General features: G+C 40.3%; 1 protein-coding gene across 1 annotated transcript; it reads right to left on the bottom strand.

The window, feature by feature from the left end:
* Positions 1 to 1,359: 1,359 nt before the first annotated feature.
* On the bottom strand, positions 1,360 to 22,403 carry LOC147246277 (uncharacterized). The gene is made up of 4 exons (XM_086183470.1): positions 22,360 to 22,403; positions 17,766 to 17,894; positions 11,662 to 11,750; positions 1,360 to 1,494 (listed from the first exon to the last, which is right to left on the bottom strand). Exons 2-4 carry the CDS (start codon positions 17,851 to 17,853, stop codon positions 1,360 to 1,362), a joined length of 312 nt encoding a protein of 103 aa, XP_086039596.1. The 5' UTR covers positions 17,854 to 17,894; positions 22,360 to 22,403.
* Between the last annotated feature and the right edge of the window lie 466 nt (positions 22,404 to 22,869).

Genomic DNA, 22,869 nt, shown 5'->3' with positions numbered 1-22,869 from the left:
AGTTCGGCACAGAACGGTTGAAACATTACAGACTCGTGAAGCACAACAGCATCTTGAAGCACAAAATATGCAGAGAGAGATACATTTATGAAATCGTACCACCACTTTCAATGGAATTTCACCAACAGGAAACTTCCATTCGTTCTGCAGATGAGACTGAAATGATCATTAAAATCCATCCATCCATCCATTTTCTACCTCTTATCCTGTTAAGAGTCGCGGGGGGTCAGGAGCCTATCCCAGCAGCCTTCGGGGGAGAGGCGGGGTTCACCCTGGACAGGTCGCCAGTCCATCGCAGGACCAACACGTATAGACAGACAACCATTCACACTCACAGTCACACCTACGGTTACCAGGTTTACTGGGATGTTTCCTCATGTGAATGAATGTAGGCCTACAGTAATTTGTGAAAATAAATCCACTCAACATAGATCACTTATTACGTAGACCAGTGATTCTGCAGGATAACAACCTGTTAATACATGTTTGCTAGTTAAGTTCCTTCCAAAATTAAAAACAAAAAACAAAACAAGAAAGTCTTTTATTCTCAGTTTGTTAAATTCAACCAACTGGTATCCTTCTTTTAAAGATGCATATTACAATTCAAGATGGACAATTCCTGCCTGAATTGCAAAAATTCATCACGTGCTGCTGAGACTTGCACTGTCCAGTCTGTTGCTCAACTTTATTCTGGCTGACAAAGTTGAACAGGGTCAGGACCCATTAGAAATACTTTTCAAAAGAGCAATTCTCCACGAAGGTCAAAAGGTCAAATCAATCTCTTCATATGGGAAATGCAAATGATCTTAGCTGTTAAAAGAAGCCTGAATGTTATAATCAAGGCCATTTTTGAAGGATGTACGACAGAGAATACAGTGGAACTGCAGTTCATCTTTGAAGTCCCACTTCAAGAGGTACTGCCAGCCTCGACATGTAATAATGTAAAGTAGGGCTCTTCTGCTCTTTTACTTAATAGTCTATATTGTGAAAGCTTAAGTTTGATAAATGAGTAACTCTGAATAATTTCTATCCAAAAAAGCCTTCTGCTGTGTTTGTAAGTGAATTGAAACTTAAATCTGAATGCAATCTGGTAACTTCAACAATAACAGAAGATATAAAGCTCTACCTCAGAATTTAAATCGGTATTGGCACTCATGCATTGGAAATACTGGCTTAAAAACCTGCTATTAAAAAAGCAAGAATGATGAGTTGAACAGAGGAGCAAAAATAATCACCCTTTTACGTAAGCGTAAAAATACATTTTATTTCTGTGTCACTTTTCAGTGTTTTTGACACTTTTTCATGAGGCTTAAAACATGAATGAAGTTATAAAACAAAAGCTTGCATCATTCAAAAACGCTAAACGCTGTTCCAAACAAGTTCAACTATGAACATTTGAAGCTGACTCTGAAAAATGTCTTGAGACAAAGAGGTCTGAGCCCGAGAACTGGATGATGAGGAGCAGCTGAATACAGTCGTGGCAGTTAATATTCTCTGAAACACACAGGAGGACACAGAAGGAGCATGAAATAGATGAATAGGAAATGAGAGACCCAAAAAACCTGGAGACCCCCGGGGCCTGAACCTTCTAAAGTCTGCGATACTTTATTATTTAAGTTCAGACAATTGAACATTATGTTGTTTGAAACTCTACATGCAGCTCAACCGTAGCGTCTTTCTAGCTTTCAAACTACTGGGCTGGAGTCTGGTGAAGAGAGATTTAAGGTTCACCTTATGCACAAAATAAAGCTCCTGCCAGGATTCAAACATGGCAGGAGACTCCAATTTAAACTCATGCTGACAGTGAGTCTTTCGCAGCTCGTCATCCACTGAAACAAGAAGGAAGCCAAAGTCTATTAAAATATTTCAATTCCTTTTCCCAGGCTATATTATCCTCAATTCCCCTGAGGGGAACGTATTTTAACCCAAATGAATCATCTTTGCCGCTGTAGTAACACACCAAGCTGCAACGTGATTTTAGGCTCGACGTCAAAGGCAGCAACCCCACAACCTCTGTGGTCACTGACTGAGTGGACAAGTTAAAATGTGCCTGTGCAGCATCTAGAGTGGAGTCTTCTCCCGCATCCGCTGTGGGCGATCAAGCACACAATATAGTTTACAAATGATTCTTCTGAACAGTTTAATTCTGGGTCTTTACACAAATACTACACATTTGTTTTATTCCTCCGAAAATACAACTATGTACTACTAATACTTTAATCTTGAGTTGTCACAATATTTTTCTGTGATTAACAACTTTACATTCTTTTTATCAATTCCCAGCAACATTTACAGCCCATCTGGTCATCTGTCATGAGAATGTTCCTTTCTCATCTGTTGTGTCAGTGTCATTTTGTTCCCAGAATTCAGCAACTAAATATGGTAAAGCTGCCTTTAGTTTTGATGCACTTGTGGATCAAATCATCAGAGGAGCTCTTAGTACAGTTTGTCTATTTGTCTGTCAGCACGTTTATGTCAAAAATATGTGGCTAATTTCCACCAAACAGGGTAGAGGGATTGTTAAAAAAAAGCTTTTTTTTCTCCACTTTGCCTGGGCTTAACTTGGTGGAGGTATGTGCCCTCCATTCTAGTTCTGTTTCTTTTATTGTCTCTGTCGTTTTTGTCTTTGCTCTTTTCCTGTTAGAAATTTCAGGTGGCCTCGGGAACAAATGTGCTTGCCCATTCAAATAAAATTACCTTGACTTTGGCAGACGTGACATCTAAAATTACTTTTTTTTTTAATTAAAAAAAGGGCCAAACCTGTCAAGAACAACCCTGAAACACATGGTCAAACTCAAATGTATGATGTCATCATGCAGTCACGACAGCATTGAGAGCGAGCTCACGTGACCCCCTGTTCTTACATTAACTTCAGCTGGCATGGAGAGTGTGTTTTTAATAAAAGCCGAACAGGAACATTGCAGATCACACAGATGAAGTCAAAAGAGACGAGAAAAGGCAGCAAATTAACATGGCATTCGCTCATGGAGACACGATACATCGTGCATGTTATGCAATGACTACATGTATTGCAATATTGTAGCATGAACCCAGACTGAATGGGCCAAAGTGTCTGGTGCCGGAGATAGATTATTTTGGAGGGCAATTACGACACAATAAACAAAGTGTGAGAATAAAGTAGAACATTTGATACAGATGATGAAGTTCACAAACATGCAGAGACAATTACGCCAGCATCAGTATTCCTCATGCTTTGTGTCCTTCCACCAACTCAAGCTGTGCTTATAAAATCCTCCAAATCATTTTATTTGGTATGGTGACTATTAGTCCCACGGAGAAAACAGTTGCATCATGTTTTTGTCGCTCGGATGGAGTGTGAGAAAATAGCTCAAGTGATGTCAGCAGAGCTTATCAGTTTAGGCAAGGAGGTTGCTTTATTTTTATCACCAGAACGTTGTTACAAACAGGATGCAGAATCTTTCAAAAGAAATTTGGTGCTTACTAACTAGACGTGATCACCTCCCAAGGCCCCCAACTAAGTAGATCCCCAGTCACTAGCGTTATGGTGGGGATTTTTTTACCTTCCACTTTCTGACTCATTGTCCTACCAGTAGTGGACAGTAACTCAGTATATATACTTTATGTACTTAAGTACATTTTCAGATTATCCTCACTTTCTTGGAGTTTTTTTTTTTTTGCGACATTTGACTTTCATTAGATTTCTACACTTAATATTATACTTTAATTCTACAGCATTTCTATGTAAGTTGTCCTACCCATTAAGCTCTTATTTCAGCTGTTTTGGTGGTTATACATTCATTTACTGAATTACATTCTATGCTAACACTGATAGCACATAAATACATTCATCCCTCCATCCATTTTCAATCCTGTCAAGGGTCGCGGGGGGCTGGAGCCTATCCCAGCTACCTTCAGTCAAGAGGCAGGGTTCACACTCGAGTTGCCAGTCCATCGCGGGGTGAACACATATGGACAGACAACCATTCACACTCACAGCCACGCCTACAGTCAATTTAGAGTATCAATCAGCCTCGTCCCCTCTTGATGTCTTTGGACGGTGGGAGGAAGCTGGAGTACCAGAGAGAACCCACACAGGAACAGGGAGAACATGGAGACTCACACAGAAAGATCCCGCTTGAACCTGGGCTTGAACCCAGAACCCTCTTGCTGTCAAGCGACAGTGCTAACCACTACACCACTGTGCCATCCATCCATCCATCCATCCATCCATCCATTTTCTACCTCTTATCCTGTTAAGGGTTGCGGGGGGGCTGGATCCTATCCCAGCAGCCTTCGGGCGAGAGGCGGGGTTCACCCTGGACAGGTCACCAGTCCATCGCAGGGCCAACATACATTGACAAACGACCATTCACACTCACAGTCACACCTACAGTCAGTTTAGAGTATCAGTCAGTCTAGTCCCTAATTGCATGTTTTTGGATTGTGGAAGGAAGCTGGAGTACCTGGAGAGAACCCACGCAGGCACTGGGATGTACCACCGTGCCACCCCACACAAATACATTTACATTTAAAAGAATATTTAGTTTTCATAAGTCAAGTATTTTGAAAAGCGAGTTCTCCAGTATTTTAACCCAAGTAGAAATTTAGTTAAGCAACTTGCACTTTATTCTTTGACGCAAGTACTTGAGTTGTGTACTTTTTCCACAACTGCATAATAATATATGCATTCTAATTATGCAACAATTAAAGTACTGCATTTGAAATGAAAGATTTATTTTCAACCCTTTTAGCTCAGATCCTTTGTAGCGTTGTTTACCTAGTCAATAAATTTTTTGTATATTTAGCTCCAAAACCAATCATATTTCTTCTTATAAAACAAAATATGACACATCCTAAATCAGCATTTACCAAACTCTTTAAGCCAATAATGTCATGGCATCCATCCAGCACTCAATCTTCAACTTTAAGCGGCACGTATATATGTCACAGAGCCATCACTTAGCTAGCTAGCTAGCAAAAAATGGTACGTATGACTTTGGCTGTTTGCATACTGTTGGCCTATGTGCTTGAGTTTATTCATTTTGATGAAAGTTTTACATCAGCTGTTAAATAGAGCACAAGACGGGCTTTCCATTCTCTCCCTGATGAATGATGGTATATCTTCTGAGCCCAACTGGTCAATTTCACCCCCCCCCCCCCCCCCCCCTGAAATGTTTGACCCAGCCCTGGTCTCTGTCCTTCTTTTTGCCAGTCATTGAGCTCTTCTGTTGTGTTTCCTAGCCCCAACGATACAGTTCGGACTCCCTGAATTACTCAGTGCCAGTACCTCTTTCCCCAAGAAACACCATTTCTTTAGGCAAGCCTTTCCGTTGGGTGTCCACAGCTGGCCAAGACGCAAGCATTTGTGGCCCTCACACCACCTGCTTTGGGTCATGGCCATAGATTGCTCAGGATGTGTGTGTGTGTGTGTGTGTGTGTGTGTGTGTGTGTGTGTGTGTGCGTGTGTGTGTGAATGTACATGAGAGGCTGTCGGTGTATAGAGGATGTTCAATCACACACACACAGACACACACATACACACACACAAACACACACACATAACTGACACAGCATGAGGCTCCATTGTGTCCTAATCAGTATAGCTGGAACTGAGTAACCAGTATGTCCTCCATCCTTCACTCCAGTTGACTGAGTACGCGGAGATATGGACAGCAAGAGACGGAGAGCTGGAATTCCCCTTTGATCAAAGTGGCCGTTATTCAATGGGATGTGGCGTTGCCGAGGGTGTGGAGCAGGAGGAGGCTGATGCAGGGAGAGAGTGCTCAATTGTCTTGTCCCTTTCTTTTGCCAGGAAGCATACACCCAGCACGAAGACGATAGCGAGGTTGTGACCTTTTGCCCCCCTTTTCCCTGCTTTGTTGTGGCAGTTTGTGGCTCATACTCACGTGTAACAGATCAGCAACCCCCCTCTCAGAAACTCATAACTGTTTTACACACCCAGGGTCATTTAGGGAGGTTGTGGGTGAGGCGTCATCTTCGGAGTTTGAGAGCTTTTTCTTTTTACTTTGGCCTAAGTACCAACCAGTGCCAGGGCCTTATTGCAAGAAAATATTTGCCTTGATGTTCAGGGAAATTAATCCCCTTTTCGGAGGCCTAAAAATGCTAAAAACTCACAGAAATTTGCATGCGCATTGCCATCTGGTGAAATTGTGCAAAGACTACAATGCCCCCTAGAAATCTTCAAACATATTAGCCCTGGCCATGGGTTTCAATTAGTTCTAGGGTTCGTACTTTCACAAACTTCTCCTTTTCTTTATTGTACGCTCTTCAAATGTGGTCAGCCTCTACAAGCGACTGCAGTGATTTTAAGTTGTGAGGCATTTCAGTTTTATTTATTGACTCTTATTAATATCACCACCCAGTGGCTTTAGAAAATAAGGCTGATGTAACAATATAATTTGATTGACATGAAAATTCCGCACTGTTCCGATCTTCACACGGTGAACAATATCATCATATATACTTAGTTCGTGTGCTCTAGCATCACTTTGTGGATGCAAGAAGTGCTTCTTGGGGTATGGGGATACGTTTTCTTTCAAGGAGCGTTTTCAGTTAACTAGAAAAGGGTCAGAAGAATAGTAGTTATTTGTTCAAGGAATCTGGAACTATGTTCTTAATTATGTACTCTTGTCACATCAGTGCACAGCAGTGATGGTTTTAGATGTTTTAAATGAATAATGATGTCGCATGTGATGTTCTGCTTTTATCAAATAAAGTAACTGGAGTTAGAGGTAGTTTTGACTGTCATGGTGCACAGATTAAATTTTGAAATGTTATCAAGTAAAATTATTAAATGTGCAGGCAGTAAATGGCTAATTATCACCGGGATTCAGTAAGTGTCTTCCTCTCATAGTGTCAGTATTTCACTGCAAGCATACAAAGCTGGGACTCCTCGGCACTAATTTTGTAGAAGGTAGAATCTCTCCTGCCGTACAACCAACCACACCATCAATGCTTTTGGAGCAGAACATTAGCAGAACTATGGGGCCTCACAGCTGTGTAACATATTTTCTTTTGGAAGTGCCACATTCGGCAATAAGTCTGCGTGAAAAGTGTCTGCAATTGGTGTCCTGAACCATTCATGTTTTCCATTTATGTAAACTGAAGAAAAACACACAAGATATGAAACATGTGCAAAACGAAAATCAAATTTTTCAAACATGAGAGAGACCTCTGAGGTCTTTGCTGACAATGGTGGCATTGATTAGTCAGACATATTAAGCTCATTACTGCTGTGCTGTGAGAAGAGAACACAAATAACATCAAACTAAATTTGTGACTTACAACCAGTTCTTGCAACATAATATCACCAGAGAACAGATTAGGCACTGGAGATATTATAATAAGGCCTAAATGTCGTTGTAATCGTATGAATTTATTAAGAGCTTTAACATGACATATTCTGAAGTACCTCAAGCTATTAGTTACTGGTACTTCTCTTCAAGGAACCAAAATGTTGCTGTGTCTTGTTGTCTGTTTTCCAACCTGATGTCCCAGGATGACTATGCATAACAGGCTGATGAAAAAAGCTGCACGTACTCAACCAGCCAGAATTCTCAGCTTTGCAGCCCCACCCCCACGTTTCCTGGGCCATTGGAAAATACTGTCACTGAAGCAGGGGCTTTTCTTGTGGTCTGTACAGTAATTTAACATGAGATACACCATAATGTGGCTATAGTCCTCTTCCAAAAACAGCCACTGCTAGGTATGCTAGCTATTCCCGTTAGCAGCAAAGGCTAGCAGTCCCTTACGTCATAGAGAGGCTCTTGTTCAAACGTTTAGATAAGCTTTAATCCGATTTTTTTTAAAAATCTGATTTGAGATTAAAACACTCACATCTGAAGAGATTCCATAAATGTTCCTAAACAATAGTAGTTCAACAATAAGAACATTAGTGTTGTGTCAACTGTGTTCAGTGTGGACATGCCTTTACTCTCCAGTAGCTTCCAGCAACAAATACTGAATTTAGCTTGTATGTTTTTATTTCTTGATTCATGAAGAACTCATGCAGGAGAAAACATTTGCAAATGACACTTTTGAGGTAAAAAAAGCTTCTAGCTGCATTTTCCATCAAGCCTTGTGTTTAGTGTCCAAATGCTCCTCGGTTTGCTACACCAACCAAGCAAAACAGGCGACTGCTCCAAGCCCAGTTTGTTGTTGTTTAGCGACACGTATAATCTGATTTGTTCAGGGTTTTAAGGCAGCACCACCATGGGGCCCAGTTTTTATGAAAGAGTGTTTAATTGAAAAGGAAATTTGAATGACAGAAGCTGCTTTGTAATGTAATTACAATTCAACCTAATTAATCTTTGTAGGCTACAGTATATGTTTTCTGTGGCTCTGGGTGGAAAACATTAATAATAATGTTTTTACAAAGGTACACAGGTTCCTCAAAGCAAACTCTAAACCGTAGGGGTTCCTGAGTTCAGGCCTTATCTTCCAGTTCATGTTGCACATGCATTTTTTGAATTATTCAAGTTCACAACAAGAGGAATGAAAGAAAGGCCTGTTATTTTGACACGTTACTATCAATCCAAGGGGTCATGAGATGATAAGAAGAGGAAACAGCACTGATACTACACTAAATATAAATTTTCAAGTTTTTGTTAAACTTGTGATTTTTGGGTTACTTTGTTGAGCTGTTAACAGTCTGAAATGTGACTGAAACCCTTCACTATGCGTTATTTTATGCAAGACACCAAAAGCCAAAAAAGTTGAAAACTAAAATTAGTTGTAAATTGTGTTGTATTTTTAAAAGCTATTTAATAGAGTATACAGTATTTCCCTCTGAAATGTAATGAAGTGGCAGTAAAAAAAAGGAACAGAAGTACTCAAGTAAAGTGAGCTTGCAAACTTCAAAATTGTACCATATTTTGAAGTACCCAGTACTTCAAATCATGTTGTTACTTTCCACCACTCTACATGTGTGTTATTGAATCAAATCCCATATTAGGAGAAGCAAAATGTCCGGGGGGTGTTACAGAGCCCCATAATGGATCAAACCAACCTTTTGACCTCACTGTAAATGGCATACAGCTGGAACATATGCCAAGATTAAAAAAAAAAAAAAAAAGTGATTATTTGTCCTTTGGGCTTCCTTCAAAGGAATAGGTCTGGTTTCTTGTCTTATAGGGGCTTGTAAATTATGATATTTGAAAAAGATGTTCAAATAAACCTCTAAAAAGCAATTTATTACTGCTGATTAAGTAATCTCTTGGTAGAATCCAGAATATTCTCATGCTGAATATGGCACATATTTGGATGCATTTTCATGAATCAGAAGTAGAATAAGTCTTCCAGAATAAAAGGAACAAAAATAGAAAATAGAAGATTTTGACATGATTTTTTTGTTGGTTTGTTTTTGTCTGGAGCAAATGTGCAGGGACTAACTGAGAATCTGCCGTCCTCTTGTGGTCTTTTTAAAAATAAGTACAAAAAAGAAAAGTACCTGTGATGGGCAACAGAGGGCAGCATGTTACTGAAATTATTAGGATGGAAATAAAAGGTTTAAGCTCACTCTTTCTTCAAACACCTTCCCTCCTCGACTCTCTATTTTTGTCGTCAATCTCCTCCTCTCCTCCTCATCAGTCTTTAACTGTTTAAATTTTTCTCGCTGTACCCAAACTATACTCTATCTGGTTCTTGTTCTGTTTTTCCTCTCTTTACCATCCCTCTGTCTGCTAAAATAATCACCCCCCCCTTAACCTACACCCTCTCTTTTTTTTCCTTTCCTTCACTCTTGTCTCTATTTATCTCTTCAACCTCCTCCTTTTTCCCAATCCTGATCATTTTCTTCTCTCTCATCACCTCACACCACTTATCCCTCACTTCTAACTCTGCAGCTCTCTTCCTTCCTGTGATCAAATGCTGTCACCAACAAAAAAGGGATGACATCAGCTCTGCACAAGAAAAGAAATGGCCAGAGGTGGGAGAAGGGAACTATATCACCAAGAATATACAGGCATGTTTTGTTACATCTGCTATTCTGGGGAAGTTTGAGCACTCATGGTGTCTCTGGAAGCATGCAGAATTTCCACAACTCCCAACTTCATTATTTTACTGGTTGATTGTGCATCGCGGGCACATTGTTGCACTTGTGCAGGGTTGTTAAGTGGTCAGAGTTAAAGGTTGTTTCTGTCTTGAGCGCATGCTGTCTGATCTTTGAATGCTTTTTAACATATGGAGCTCAGCGTGGGAGTTGCAGCCCACTGGTGGGTTACAAAAGTTTTTACATTTTTAAAAAGTAATCAGAATTTATAGAACAAACTCATTTAAAAAAAACAAAAAACATTCCATTATTGGTGAGGACAGCAAGAAGGTTCTGGGTTAGAGTCCCGGCTCGGGCTCGGGATCTTTCTGTGTGAGTCTCCATGTTCTCCCTGTTCCTGCATGGGTTCTCTCCGGTACTCCAGCTTCCTCCCACAGTCCAAAGACATCAAGAGGGGACGAGGCTGATTGATACTCTAAATTGACTGTAGGTGTGACTGTGAGTGTGAATGGTTGTCTGTCTATATGTGATGGCCCTGTGATGGACTGGTGACCTGTCCAGGGTGAACCCCGCCTCTCACCTGAAGGCTGCTAGTATAGGCTCCAGCCCCCCCGTGACCCTTAGCAGGAATAAGCGGACGACAATGGATGGATGGATGGGAGGAATCACTTTTGACGGAATTTCTCATTTGGGAACGGAGCTTTAATGTGGTTGTCAAGGGACAAAAGAACAGCTGTTGATGGACAATCAACTCAAACACATGAATCATTGGAACACAGAAAAAGGGCTCACATTTAAGAACAATTTTCAGGAGTCAATCAAAATTTCTATTGTAAACATCTAAAAAGAAAAGTGTTTTTTTTTTAAGCGATTGTCTTCGTTCTCCAAGAGTCCCAAATATGCGCTTAACCTCTTAGATTTGGACTAAAAAATATTCAATTTTAAATGAAGAAATTACTTAAAATATTAAACTAAAATTACAAGTGGAAGACGACTCTGCATGTGTTGCTATGATAAGAGGTACAAGCCATTCAAACAGAAAATATTCATCCAAGCCTCAAGAATTGTTTGTTTTGAAATTTTGGGGGGATTTGAAGCTTTAATTATGCCTTGACTTTTTTTGTTTGCACGCATGTAAGATGGAGAGTTTGGGTTTTGCTTGACATATCAACAACTCAAGACAGATTGCTGTAAACTTTTTTCTCAGCTCATTTCTGATTCTGCTTGCATGGGAGATGAATTCATTCATGTAGCACCGATCATATCTGTGAAATATCTGCTTTATGAGTAATATGATAATAAATAATGTTTTATATTATACACATCACACAGGGTTGAAAATTTTGTTTCTGGGTAAAATATCTCATAACATTTTGTCAATGTCTTGTATGTGTCTGAGGTATATTTTCACCCTGAAGTAGGTGTGTGCGTGCGTGTGTGTGTGTGTGTGTGTGTGTGTATATATACAAGCCTCAACTCTCTCTATCCCCTTCCTTGTCTCTTGAAGTCCTTTTTGGACTGCTGCTTGGTGTCTGCTGCAGCAACAAAGCCAGTTTGGTATGTGTTTACACTCGTCGTCTCTGTTCCACAAACACCTCTCAGTGCTGACTGACCAGGAGATTTATGGCTTCATAAACGTCTGGTTTGGGGATGTGCTTTAACAGTTTCACCTCAGGAGGTCCTTCTGTGTTCTGCTCTGTCAACACGTCAAATCGCCGGTGAAGATGAGCAGCAGCAGCAGCAGCAGCAGCAGCAGCATCTGGGAATGTGTGAGGAAGATGATTCCCTGTGAAGTCGTCAGTTCACCTGTCAAATCAAAACTGTCAGTGTGAAGATGTGTGTGGGATGTTTGGTTACAAAAACAAGGATTTGTAAGTGTGAATCCCTCTGTGGGGCATTCACACTCTGCTGTGTATTTGTGTGTGTGTGTGTGTGTGTGTGTGTGTGTGCCACCACTCACGACCCAGCACTAACAACAAATGCATTCACACACTGCCTCTCTAGAGAAGCAGTGGGAGGAAGTGAAGCTGGAGATACAAAATGTGAAAGATTATAACTTCGATTTATCAGCTTCCCAAAACAGGTGAATCACAAATTTTCACTGCAGAATGATATTTAATACACCAACAGCCCAATAAAGTGTCTGCAAGAAATAATTGATTCCAGGATGAGCTTCCTTTTTAGCATATTGAACTCAATATTTTGCGAATGTTGAGAGTTCTATTTTAACTAGTTTCCCCTGTAATAAACAGACAGCAATTTTTATTTTTTTAAATTTTTTTTTTAGCTCTGTAAAGACTTTTATTTCATTCTGCTTTATTAATTAATTCATTTATTTTTGGATCCATCTTGAATGCAGGGAAGAGTTTTGTGTTTACTTCTGCTTGTAATTCTTGCTAATAACTACACATGTATTATACAATATAGGTTTTTGTGGATTTTATTGATTTTTTTTAAAATTCTCCTAATGTACTTTACTTCATGTTACTTGTTAATCTTGTCTTAGTTTTTTTTAGGTTTTCTTTTTTTGTAAAGCACATGAATGCTTTGTATCTAATCCAATCAAATCTAATCTAATCTAATCACATGAGCAGATCTTGTGTGTCTCATAATGTGTAACAAAGTACATTTAGTCACGTGCACTTTTAAATTGTATTTAAGTATTTCTAGCTTATACATTGATATGGACATAACAATGCAGCTGTAGTTTTATATACAAAACAAATTGCAACTGCTGTTTTCGAAGTATCTTACGATGTTGTATAAACCTGTAAAATACAACGATGGCTAAAGATAGATACTTACTAACCTTTTGGCTTGGGACTCTTATCACATTTCTACGAGGCCATCCTTGTGTCAGCTGAGAAAAAGATGGCGTTAGAGGTAAGTGTAAATATTATAAATCCATGCATGTGGATTTGCAAACTGTCAGCATGGATTAGCAAACTATATCCATGACATTGTAATATGAGCCCACAGTTTCCCAATGGATGGAATTACACACTGCGTACATGAAAGTTAACAGTGCCCATGTCCACATTTAAACAGCAAGAACAAGGCCGGCAACTGCCTCCAACAAAAACAAATAAAGCCCCTTTCACACTGCACCAAAAATGCGGGTCAACGCAGGTTTTTGGGCACTCTGAAAGGGTCGACTCCACATTTCGACCCGCGTCAATCGACTTCCCAAGTGACCCGGGTGTTTAGTGGCTCGGCTCGGCTCGCATGCAGTGTGAAAAAGTCAACCTGTATCGTCGCAGGTTTCACGCGACCTTCCTGTCACATCCTGATTTTGTCACTGTGCCACCTGTCAGGCTTCGCCTGTAGCTTCTTCGGTTCCCTTCCAGATGAGCCAAAAACTCCATCCTCGGACAGCGCTCGGACATTTTCCAATCTGCGAGTTTGTATGCTTTGCAAAAGAGACAACATTGCAATGTACGCAACGACAACGCTAACATTTGCCTCGGCGACGTCCACGTTGTCGTTTGTTTACCTGTCAGTGTGTTTTTATGTGAAATGATGACGTTGTCAGCGTGATGACGTACGAGAGAGAAAAACACAGGCACGCAGCCTCACAGCCGGGTCAGACCCGGGTCTTCTGGAAGCTTGAATGCCCCCAAATGCCGAGCAAACGCAGGTCCAAAAACCCGTGTTGACACACGTTTTTCAGTGCGAAAAGGGTATAATTTATTCACATGTAAGGGCAGAGTCAATGCATTTATCGTGTCTTGTATCTGACGAAATGTACAATTTTCAAATCTGTGGACACAGATTACAACTATATGACACTTGAGAGCGAAACACTCCGCCAAGGCCACCTCATCCAAACCCACAGTAAAAACAATACCATTTTCAAAATGTTAAATGGATTTGCCCCAAAATGCATTGGCTGTCATTACAATCTTCTCAGTAAAAACTGGCCGTTTAGTTAAGGCGTAATCCTGCAGACAAACACCACTGTTAACTCGACCTTCTTGGTGGAGGCAGTAAGCAGATATTGCAAATCCAAGTGCAAAGTTTGAAAAGTGCACACGTGATCTCTTTTATCAGCTGATAAATGTCCCCCAAAGACTGGGTTTACCCTCTAATATTCGAATTTAAAATTTTATTTTACTCACTATTTGAAGCATTGATGGGATATTCTTCTGTAAATAAAATATTATTGAAATTCCCCAAAATATTTACATTTTTATGTTTCATAAAATGTTCCATACAACTTTCACTTGATTTCTTTTTAATAAGAAAATAATAATGTTATGGTTTTACATTTTAGTTTCAGCAGTGGTTAAAGTGCACCAATGTGATTTAAATTGTGTCACCCCTGAATCCTTGTTTCTGCTTTTCTTTCTCGCTGCTGACTGGAACGCAACCCTCACATCCTCTGCCGGCGTCAGACAAAATGCTTATTAAAGCTGGATCTTATCGCCGGACCTGTTGCATGGCAAGACCCCAGCCAAATTCTCTCCAGAGGACAGACGGCTTCTGGCTGGAGAGTCCCAGTTTACAATGCTGGGTTTTCTCCATTTCATGCTCTCATACTCTCCATTGTCCTCAAGCTTTCACAGCTCCCCATCTGTAGGTTTTCAAAAGATCATGTGACATTGCCTCATCCTCTGTTTTCAAAACGCCCTGAATTTCTACCTCCACCCAGCTTTACTGTGCTTTTTCCAAATTTCTAAACACATAGGCATGCTATCTTGCACTACACTTTACCTCACTTGCCATCATTTGTTTGTCTTCTTTTGCTCTTTCTCACATTATTCCTGATTGCCCAAAGTAAACAGAGAGCACATTGTGCCTGGATAGATCTTGTCTGTCCTCTGTGTTGACTGTTTTGTCTGTGAGAATCACCATGATGGATGAGATCCCCTCCATGCCTGCAATGAGTGCAAGTGGACCTTTCGACTTATTCTGTTTTGGCAGTCTGCAAACGAAAGTAGTTTTTAGTTTAGTGTGCAACCCCTGATCCTCTACAAACACTAATTCTACAAAAAGATCAAGCATTTTTTTGTGCATATCCCATCAGGTGGGAAATCATATTCTTTGAGGGACACTTATTTACTGGTATGTATTTACATATGTTGTATAACTGCCACTATTCCCCAGAGCAACGGGCAGTCTTTATATCTTCATCAACATGTTTTAGGTATGTTGGTTGCTAACAGAGTATGCTGACTAATGATTGTGTTCAGCTGTTTATATGTGCCAGTTTGGTCTGAACCAATGGCAGCACATTGACTTTATTGGATCTAGATTTGAAAGGCACAGTTCAGCCTGTATTTTACTTACCATACAAATGAGATGCGGGCTTTAGGGGCTCTGATAGGAAGATATTGTTACCTATGAACAATATGGCTGTTGTATTTGTGTGCTATGCTAAGTTGTCGCTTGGCTGATCTAAATGTCAAAAACATACAATTTCTGTTTTGTTTATATAATGAGACCGCCCAATAGCTGCAGGGTTAGAGGGCTGAATCCCTTCCTCATCATTTATATCTAATCAGCAAACCAAGAAGTCTTCCCTGTGATATAGATTCTCTGAGGGAAGTTGGACTCTCAGTTGCATCATCCACAAGAGAGGCTGGAGTTCTAAATGCATCAGGAATTACATAAGGGGCAAATCTTTTTTGACTTTAGCTGTGAATTTGTGACCACAGGATGTCAACGTGGCTAGTTTCACAGCTTCAGTCTGGGTGGAAAACTGCATTCAACAATTGCGGTAGGGTGGTTTGCGGGTTGGCTGCAATTTGCACTCCAGCCCATTGTAAACACTCTGGCTGGATCACCTCAACTGAATCGCTGCAAAGCATGACCACGGGATACAGCAGTGTCATTAAGATCTTTACAGTGTTTCATCCTCCAAACAAACGTATGTTCTGTGCATGCTCACTGGTGTGTTTTAGACACATATGTGTGCATGCAACTTTATGAAATGAGTGTTATGGTGAAGTGGCTGAATGGTCATCACTCCTCTGACCTGTGATTTAAGGATCATCGTTCTTGCTGTCACCAGGCACTACTTTATCTCCAGTGACTCACCAGATGTGTTTTCAAACGCTGCTATGTTGACAGCATGCATAAGGCCGGTCCAAACCCTTGCTTTAATGTCTATTGCACATGCCCAGCACTGAGTTTATAAATGGAAGTTCTCTCTGCTACGTCTTAGCACAGTAATGGTCAGAAAACTGACCCTAACCTTCAGCACGAGCTTTTATTTACTTGAAAAAAATAGTGCTGCTCATCAAATAGACCACACAGGCAGCAAGAGGAAGCACGCTGTTGAAAAGGAACAGCAAAGAGAAGGAGGCAGGTTTACAGTCTTGTTATCACAGAGGGGGGAAAAAATGAAATGGTGAGTAGTTTTTTCCGCCATTAAAACTCATAATATACCACCTCCCCCAGTTTAAAACGTGCTATCCTTCGCAAGTCTCATCCCGTACATCGTCCTCTCTTTTTCAAACAATGTTGCTCCTGAAGTGCATTTTGGATTATTTTCTTTTTATATGGAGTTTCCATCATGCTCCACTCCCTCTGTGGTTCCAGTGTGGCTGGCCAAATGGTAATAAAATGCTCAAAGGACATCAGAGAAGGAAAAGGAGTCCTATTTGTTGGCCCAACAAAATCCCCAGTAGTTAAATAGCCAGTCAACATTTGAAAAAAAGGGGAACGCTTCGAATTCAGGGGAGTTGTAAGAGGCATAACAAGTGGTCAAAAAACAGGGATGAAGTGCACAAGAGGAGCCAATACTCTATCCGCCTTTGTCATCCAGGTTTAGTCATCTTAATTTAGGTTGTAGGAAGGTAATTCCATGCAAAGGGTCAAATGAAACTCAGTAACAGTTCAGAAAAACTGCAAAAGAAATAGAAACAAAAGAAAATTTCACATTAAAGCAGGTTAGGTCAAATAAAAACTAGAAAGCAAAGTCATGAAAACAAGCACTTTTCACTGCTGTGTTTGTTCAAATTATGGCTTTAAAATGTAAGAGCGGAATGATTGAGTCTGTGCTGAGTTTTTCTTGCAGCCTGTTCCATTTGGACATGAGGCCTCTGAAAACTGAAAGCAGATTTTCCTTGCTTTATTGTGGTTTACAGGCCGTTGAAAAGTACAGTCCTGACAAATCTATGTCAGCATCTCTGTGAACCAGAGTCTAACTCCTGTCAGTGAAGAGGACTTTTACTAAAGAAGATGGATTTTTCGTTCCCATGATCTAATCTAAGGCACTATGGAAATAGATCCTTACATTAAGCTTATTTTAACCCCTAATCATTTTAGAAGAGGACAGAGTTTTCCAGAATTCTGGAAGGTTCAGAACACATGATTAACTGTCCCAACTCTGGCTTTTCTGATTAGATTCAGATTGAGGTTTATTGTCATTGAACATGGTAAACAACACAGTTTGCATCTAACATATGGAGAGAGTCCACGAGCCATTTTTGAGGGAATGCTAAGTGACGTTTGGTACCATATTTTCCAGTCATTTCCTCAATGTCATGTATTTTTGGCTTTATACATATAAAACAATGCTTTGTGTCGAGTTGAATTATGGAATACTCAGGAGGCCGCATACTGACCACCCACTCACAGACAGTCGGCTACCAGAAAGGCCCGCTACATATAGCACCTACGGCTCCCAGCCACTGGCAACATCCCCACATCTGTAAATCCTCAGGAAATTCGCTGCCAGCTCCAATGTCTCTGCTGTGGTTAAACATGACATACACTGTAATTCCCCTAAGGCAATCTCAGAACTCATCCTCTATGTCTGAGGACTTACCCTCAGGGAACAAGGGCCAGTATTTCAGGGTTCTGGTATAGCCAGCGGATATCCGGTCCAAGACTTCCCTGTTCTGTCTGCCGCTCATCGTTTACGATCCATATAGCAACTTTAGACGTTAGCATGGAACTGAAAGACAACAGATACAAGAGTATTGTTTTCAAAGTATCCAGTTTAAACTCAGTTAAAACACTTAAACACTGCTCCAATGGCTTTGTCAGATCAAAAAACCTAACCTTTCATTTCAGCTGAGGCCTCCTGTCTCTTTTGCGCTCAGCATGTGCTTTTCGTACACACACACATAACTGAACCCCACTAAAGCATGGTTGGTCAAAGCTACTCAAACTAAAAAAAGAAACAAGAAGCTTCCCTGTCCCAACATTTTCTCCCTTGCCCACAGATTATAGATCTACACGCAGAATCTCTTCAGATAGATTCCCCCAAAGGTCAGCCACCCCAGGTCTGCAAATTATCCCAAAATTGGGTGCTATAGGTGTACGAGCCTTCCTTCTCCTTAGATTCTTTGAAAGCTCCTGTAAAGAGCAGATTTCCGGTCATTACTGTGGTATTTTATTCTTTCTATAATTTTTCTGGAAGTACTTTCATCCAGCTCTCTCACTGGTATACGATGAGTTGTTAGGGTCTTGTGGCTCAGTAACCCAGTCAAGTCGGGGTCATCACAAAGGAGGGTCTGGAGGGTAAATAGCTATGAAAACTCACTCGACATACACTTGATGAAAATGGCCCTGATCTCCCCCTCCACTGTCCTGCCTCCTCCTCTCTGTGCTGGCAGCCGTGCCCGAGAATAGGCATGTAAACCATGTAGGCCTGACACCAGTTGTTTTGACTGAGAGCACTGAGGCACTGACTTATTGTGCAACACAAGGCTGAGCCTTCACCCCGGCCAGCTATAGCATCGAACTCTGGGCTAGGTCACTCCTTCCAGTTCCAAAAGCACTCTTAACTGGACAATTTCCTCTGAAAGGTGCAGTTAATCATATCAAAAAATTCTTAGTGAGTGTGTCCACCATGCACCATTGTGAAATTCAAACCCATCGGAGTGGGTTCAAGAGCTTCTGAGAGGCAATATCTGCACTGTGGTGGCCAAACAACTCTCAAACCACCACTTTAACACACTCAAATGCATTTTTACTGATAATCCACAGTGGAATAAAACCACTTGTTCTAACTTAAGGTTTCTTTGTGTGCTGCGTATTACCACAAAAAAGCAAGATACACAAGTGATAATTAGCATTTATTTACTTTAACATTTTCCCTTTGGCTCAAGCTGAAGCAATACAGTTGAGGCTAGAAGTCAAAAAATACTCTAACAACATGATTAAAAAACAACACGTCCCAACACAGCCAGGAATTCTCCTCTGAGTATCTTTTTGTACACTGACTTGTAAAGCCTATAAAAATTTGATCTTATTTACACGTCCCAGAGCATTGTTGTCCTTGTGTTGCACCGAGGAGCAGCTGAGGAATAGACTTGCGGTTATTTGAGTGCACTCTGTGTCTGTTTGTTTCTGGCCTCCTGCATGTGCTGTCTATTTGTGCACTGAGACCGAATTCAGCAGGGTGTGTCACACCACTGCATGCTTGTTACATTAACGCAGAGACTTAAAAAAATATATATAATGCCACAGATTTAATTTGGGCTTAAATTATAATTAGATTTCAAAATTGTCTTTTTTGTGTCACTATACTTGAGATTGTACGTTGTGTTGTTGGATTTATTATCAGCTGTGAATCAAAGTAACCTTTAAAAATAATGCAACTTTTTCATTTTGTTATACAAATTGAATGTTTAGACAAACAAAACAGAAGCAGATGTGCAAAGTGGTCTCCTCCTTTCCTCTCCTTTTCCCGTTCTTCTCTGGACTGCACTGCTGATTAGCAGCATGAATGTGAACTATTTCTGACATTTGAGAGAATCCTTGTGAGGTTTAGGGAATGCAGCCATGATCACGGGCGGCCAGGATAGCGAGCTGGAGACCCCAGGCAAACCCCTTGAAGAGTTTAACACATGAACAAAAGGCAGCTCTGTTGTAAAGTACGTTATTTGTTACTTTTCCATTGAGGGGTCTCTAGCTCTTTGTCAGATCACCTCCAAAAGTTATTCACATATTCCTTGTCATGTTAAAAAAAACAACTTTACACCAAATTTTTTTGGGGGATTAATCCTGCTATCAAACGAACAAAAGAGGTCGGGAAGGAGGATGGTAACAAGAAACTCCACATGTTGGAGTGTTTGAATATATTTAAGGTTCTGTTGATCAAATTTCATATCACATCATTGTTCGACATTGTTTTACTTTATCTAAGTGCTTCTTGCTCCTTAACCTGATTTTACAGCGAGAGACAAGTATTAGGGTCCCACTGAAGTGTTATTTACAACCCCCATTTCATAACTTTAACCTAAACTGAGGATTGCCGATATTTAACTGTACTGACACATGATAAACCAGAATTTTACTACAGTAAATGTCATTTCAAGAAGCTGGTGTCAATGGAATGATACCAAAAATAGTTTTCTAGACGACATTAACAGTGCTAAATGTTGTTATTTAATTTGACGGAAAGGCAGCAAGCAAAGATACAGGAATGTCAGTGTGGGATCATGCATTAAATGTCAAATGTGAATGATAAAAGTACTTGCTATCAGTGTTGGGCAGGTTACTCCCAAAATATCATGTATTCAATATTACGGGATAATTTATTTAAAAGCAATCATTTACTTTACAAGATTACTTTAGGTGTAGAGTAATAAGTTACTGATTAAACTACTTTTGTGTTAATTTCACAAAATATCAGCAAGACCAACTGTTAAAAAATGAACGTCATTCAGAGCTTCATTTAAGAAAATTGCATTCTTAAGTCTCAAGATTGATTTTTTTTAAAGTGTTGAACTCTTGAATTATTTTCAGATTCATCAAATGATAAAAAGGGAATAAGAAATTCCTTTTGTAAACAGAACTGACTCTTACATATCAACAAAATTCCTGCGCACCACTTGTCTCATCATAATGAAACAAAATGGTATCCAAGCACGTTTACCTAGGAGTCTTCACACCAAAGGCTACTTCCTGTTACCGCTATGTTGACGCTGTCGCGTGATACAATATGGCAGCATTAACAGTGAACAGAGGGGTTAGCCTGTGCAAGAAATGGGTTTGAATTTGTTCACTATCGTTTTGGTTTCATTTTGCAAAGACCTTTGCTATTAATGAGGTCCCAGGCTGTATTATAAAGCTTCTGAGAAGGATAAAGTCACTCCAGACTGGACTGATATTGGCACAATGGTTAGCTTCCGGGAGCTTTTAACTGAAATTAAATTGGTTATTCCATTGCTAAATGAAGTGAATAATGAATAAAAAAGACAGTTATTCGCCCCATTTTGGGTAGTAACACATTACTGGAGACAGAAACTGTAATATTATTAGTGAAATTTTATCATAAATGCGTTATATTACTCTGTTACTACCTAAAGTAATTAATTGCTGTACCAGGTTACTCCGAACATACCGGTAGTTGCCAGTTGGTAAAATTTTGATTTCATGGGATAAACCCACGGCTTTATTTTCATCAGTTATCAAGTATTATTAATTTGGAGTGACAGGAGGGTAAAATGAACGAAAAAACATCAAATTCGTGAGGCTCATCGGCAGACGGGGGTCTTCTGTCATGTGATAAAACTGCCTGAGACTTGAGAGGGCTTACATTTGTGTTTCTTCATGATCCCCTTACAATTCTTTTACTAGCCAGATAATGACTTGTTACAATAACAAAGCTCCACACCATGGTTTAACAATGTTTGATTCCAGTAAAAAGCCTGGCCTGAAATACCTGCCAACAAACAAACTGGTAATTAGGATACTTACAACCTAAAACTTGGATTTCTCTCTCTCATGGTGGTCTTTAAAGTTTTTGTTGTTGTTGTTGTTGTTTTTTATGCGTAGTCCTCATCCACCCAAAAATATGTTTTGTTTGCTGTGTTACTGTGTTGGATGCTTGAGTATTACAGTGCAGAACAACTTATGTGTAGACATCTGTTTTCACATTTATCCGCTGAGGAGGGAAACTTTGAGTGTGCTCACTTTAAATCTGTATGACATACATGTAGAAATGTGTCCCTATGAGCAGGAACTTGTAACAGGAAGTGAAACAACTCAAAAGTAAGTGGCTTTTATAATGGACAGCAATCCGCTAAATACCCGTCTTTTTTTGCTGCTCGTTCAGAGGTTTTTGACAGGGTGCGGCAAATTGGGAGTCAATTTTGGCCCGGCAATATTCCTATTACGAGGGTACACCTATTGCCGCCTCCATTGCTATGTAAACCCAAGCCGTCAATGTGCCGTGTAGGCGTGAGGTGGGCGGAGTTGTTGATGTTGACGCAAACTCGCAAACATAAGGCCGGCCGGTTCTCCCGCATCAAACACATTTAGAGCAGCGTTTCTCAAAGTGCGGGGGGCGCGAGTTACCCGACGTCCAAACATTATTCCACCCCCCCCCCCGCCCCCTTTACCTTTCGCTTTGTTTATGGATCCACCGCGAAAAAAATTCCGACGTCCAAACATTAGTTTCCCCTCACCTTTCGCTTTGTTTATGGTTCCGCCGCGAAAAAAATTCCGACGCCCAAACATTAGTTTCCCCTCACCTTTCGCTTTGTTTATGGTTCCGCCGCGAAAAAAATTCCGACGCCCAAACATTAGTTTCCCCTCACCGGGGGGAAAAGGGGAGGGGGAACTAATGTTTGGACTTAGGAATTTTTTTCGCGGCGGAACCAAAGCACGCTTTAAACCTGTTTTATAGCATCTGTTGTCATGTCTGTTTTTAAAATGGAGAGATATTTGACAGGGATGAAACACATTTTATTTCATTTTTTCTCGTTCTGAAAAACTATAGGAATGTTTGTAATTTTTAATAGGTCAATAAAGTTAAAGATGGCCTATTTTGTCAAGAAAAATTGGCGTGGGGGTGGGGGGGGGGGTGAAAATTTTTCTTCCTCCAAAGGGGGGAATGACAGAAAAAGTTATAGAACCACTGCCTTAGAGAATGTCAACACGACACTGCTAGCGAATTCCCATTTTGAGAATTACAA

The sequence above is a fragment of the Aulostomus chinensis genome, chromosome 17, assembly GCF_037954235.1.
Source record: "Aulostomus chinensis isolate RoL2024-O1b breed Wild chromosome 17, RoL_Achi_v1.0, whole genome shotgun sequence".
In the NCBI taxonomy this organism is placed as follows: Eukaryota; Metazoa; Chordata; class Actinopteri; order Syngnathiformes; family Aulostomidae; genus Aulostomus; species Aulostomus chinensis.
This window is presented reverse-complemented; position numbering and strand designations above follow the sequence as displayed.

Coding starts and splice junctions, on each gene's coding strand:
- LOC147246277 (XM_086183470.1), bottom strand. CDS start 17,853: ATGAGCGGCAGACAGAACAGGGAAGTCTTGGACCGGATATCCGCTGGC. Junction 11,751..17,765: donor CTGGCCCTTGTTCCCTGAGG/GTAAGTCCTCAG, acceptor ACACATTCCCAG/ATGCTGCTGCTGCTGCTGCT. Junction 1,495..11,661: donor ACACAGAAGGACCTCCTGAG/GTGAAACTGTTA, acceptor TGTGTGTTTCAG/AGAATATTAACTGCCACGAC.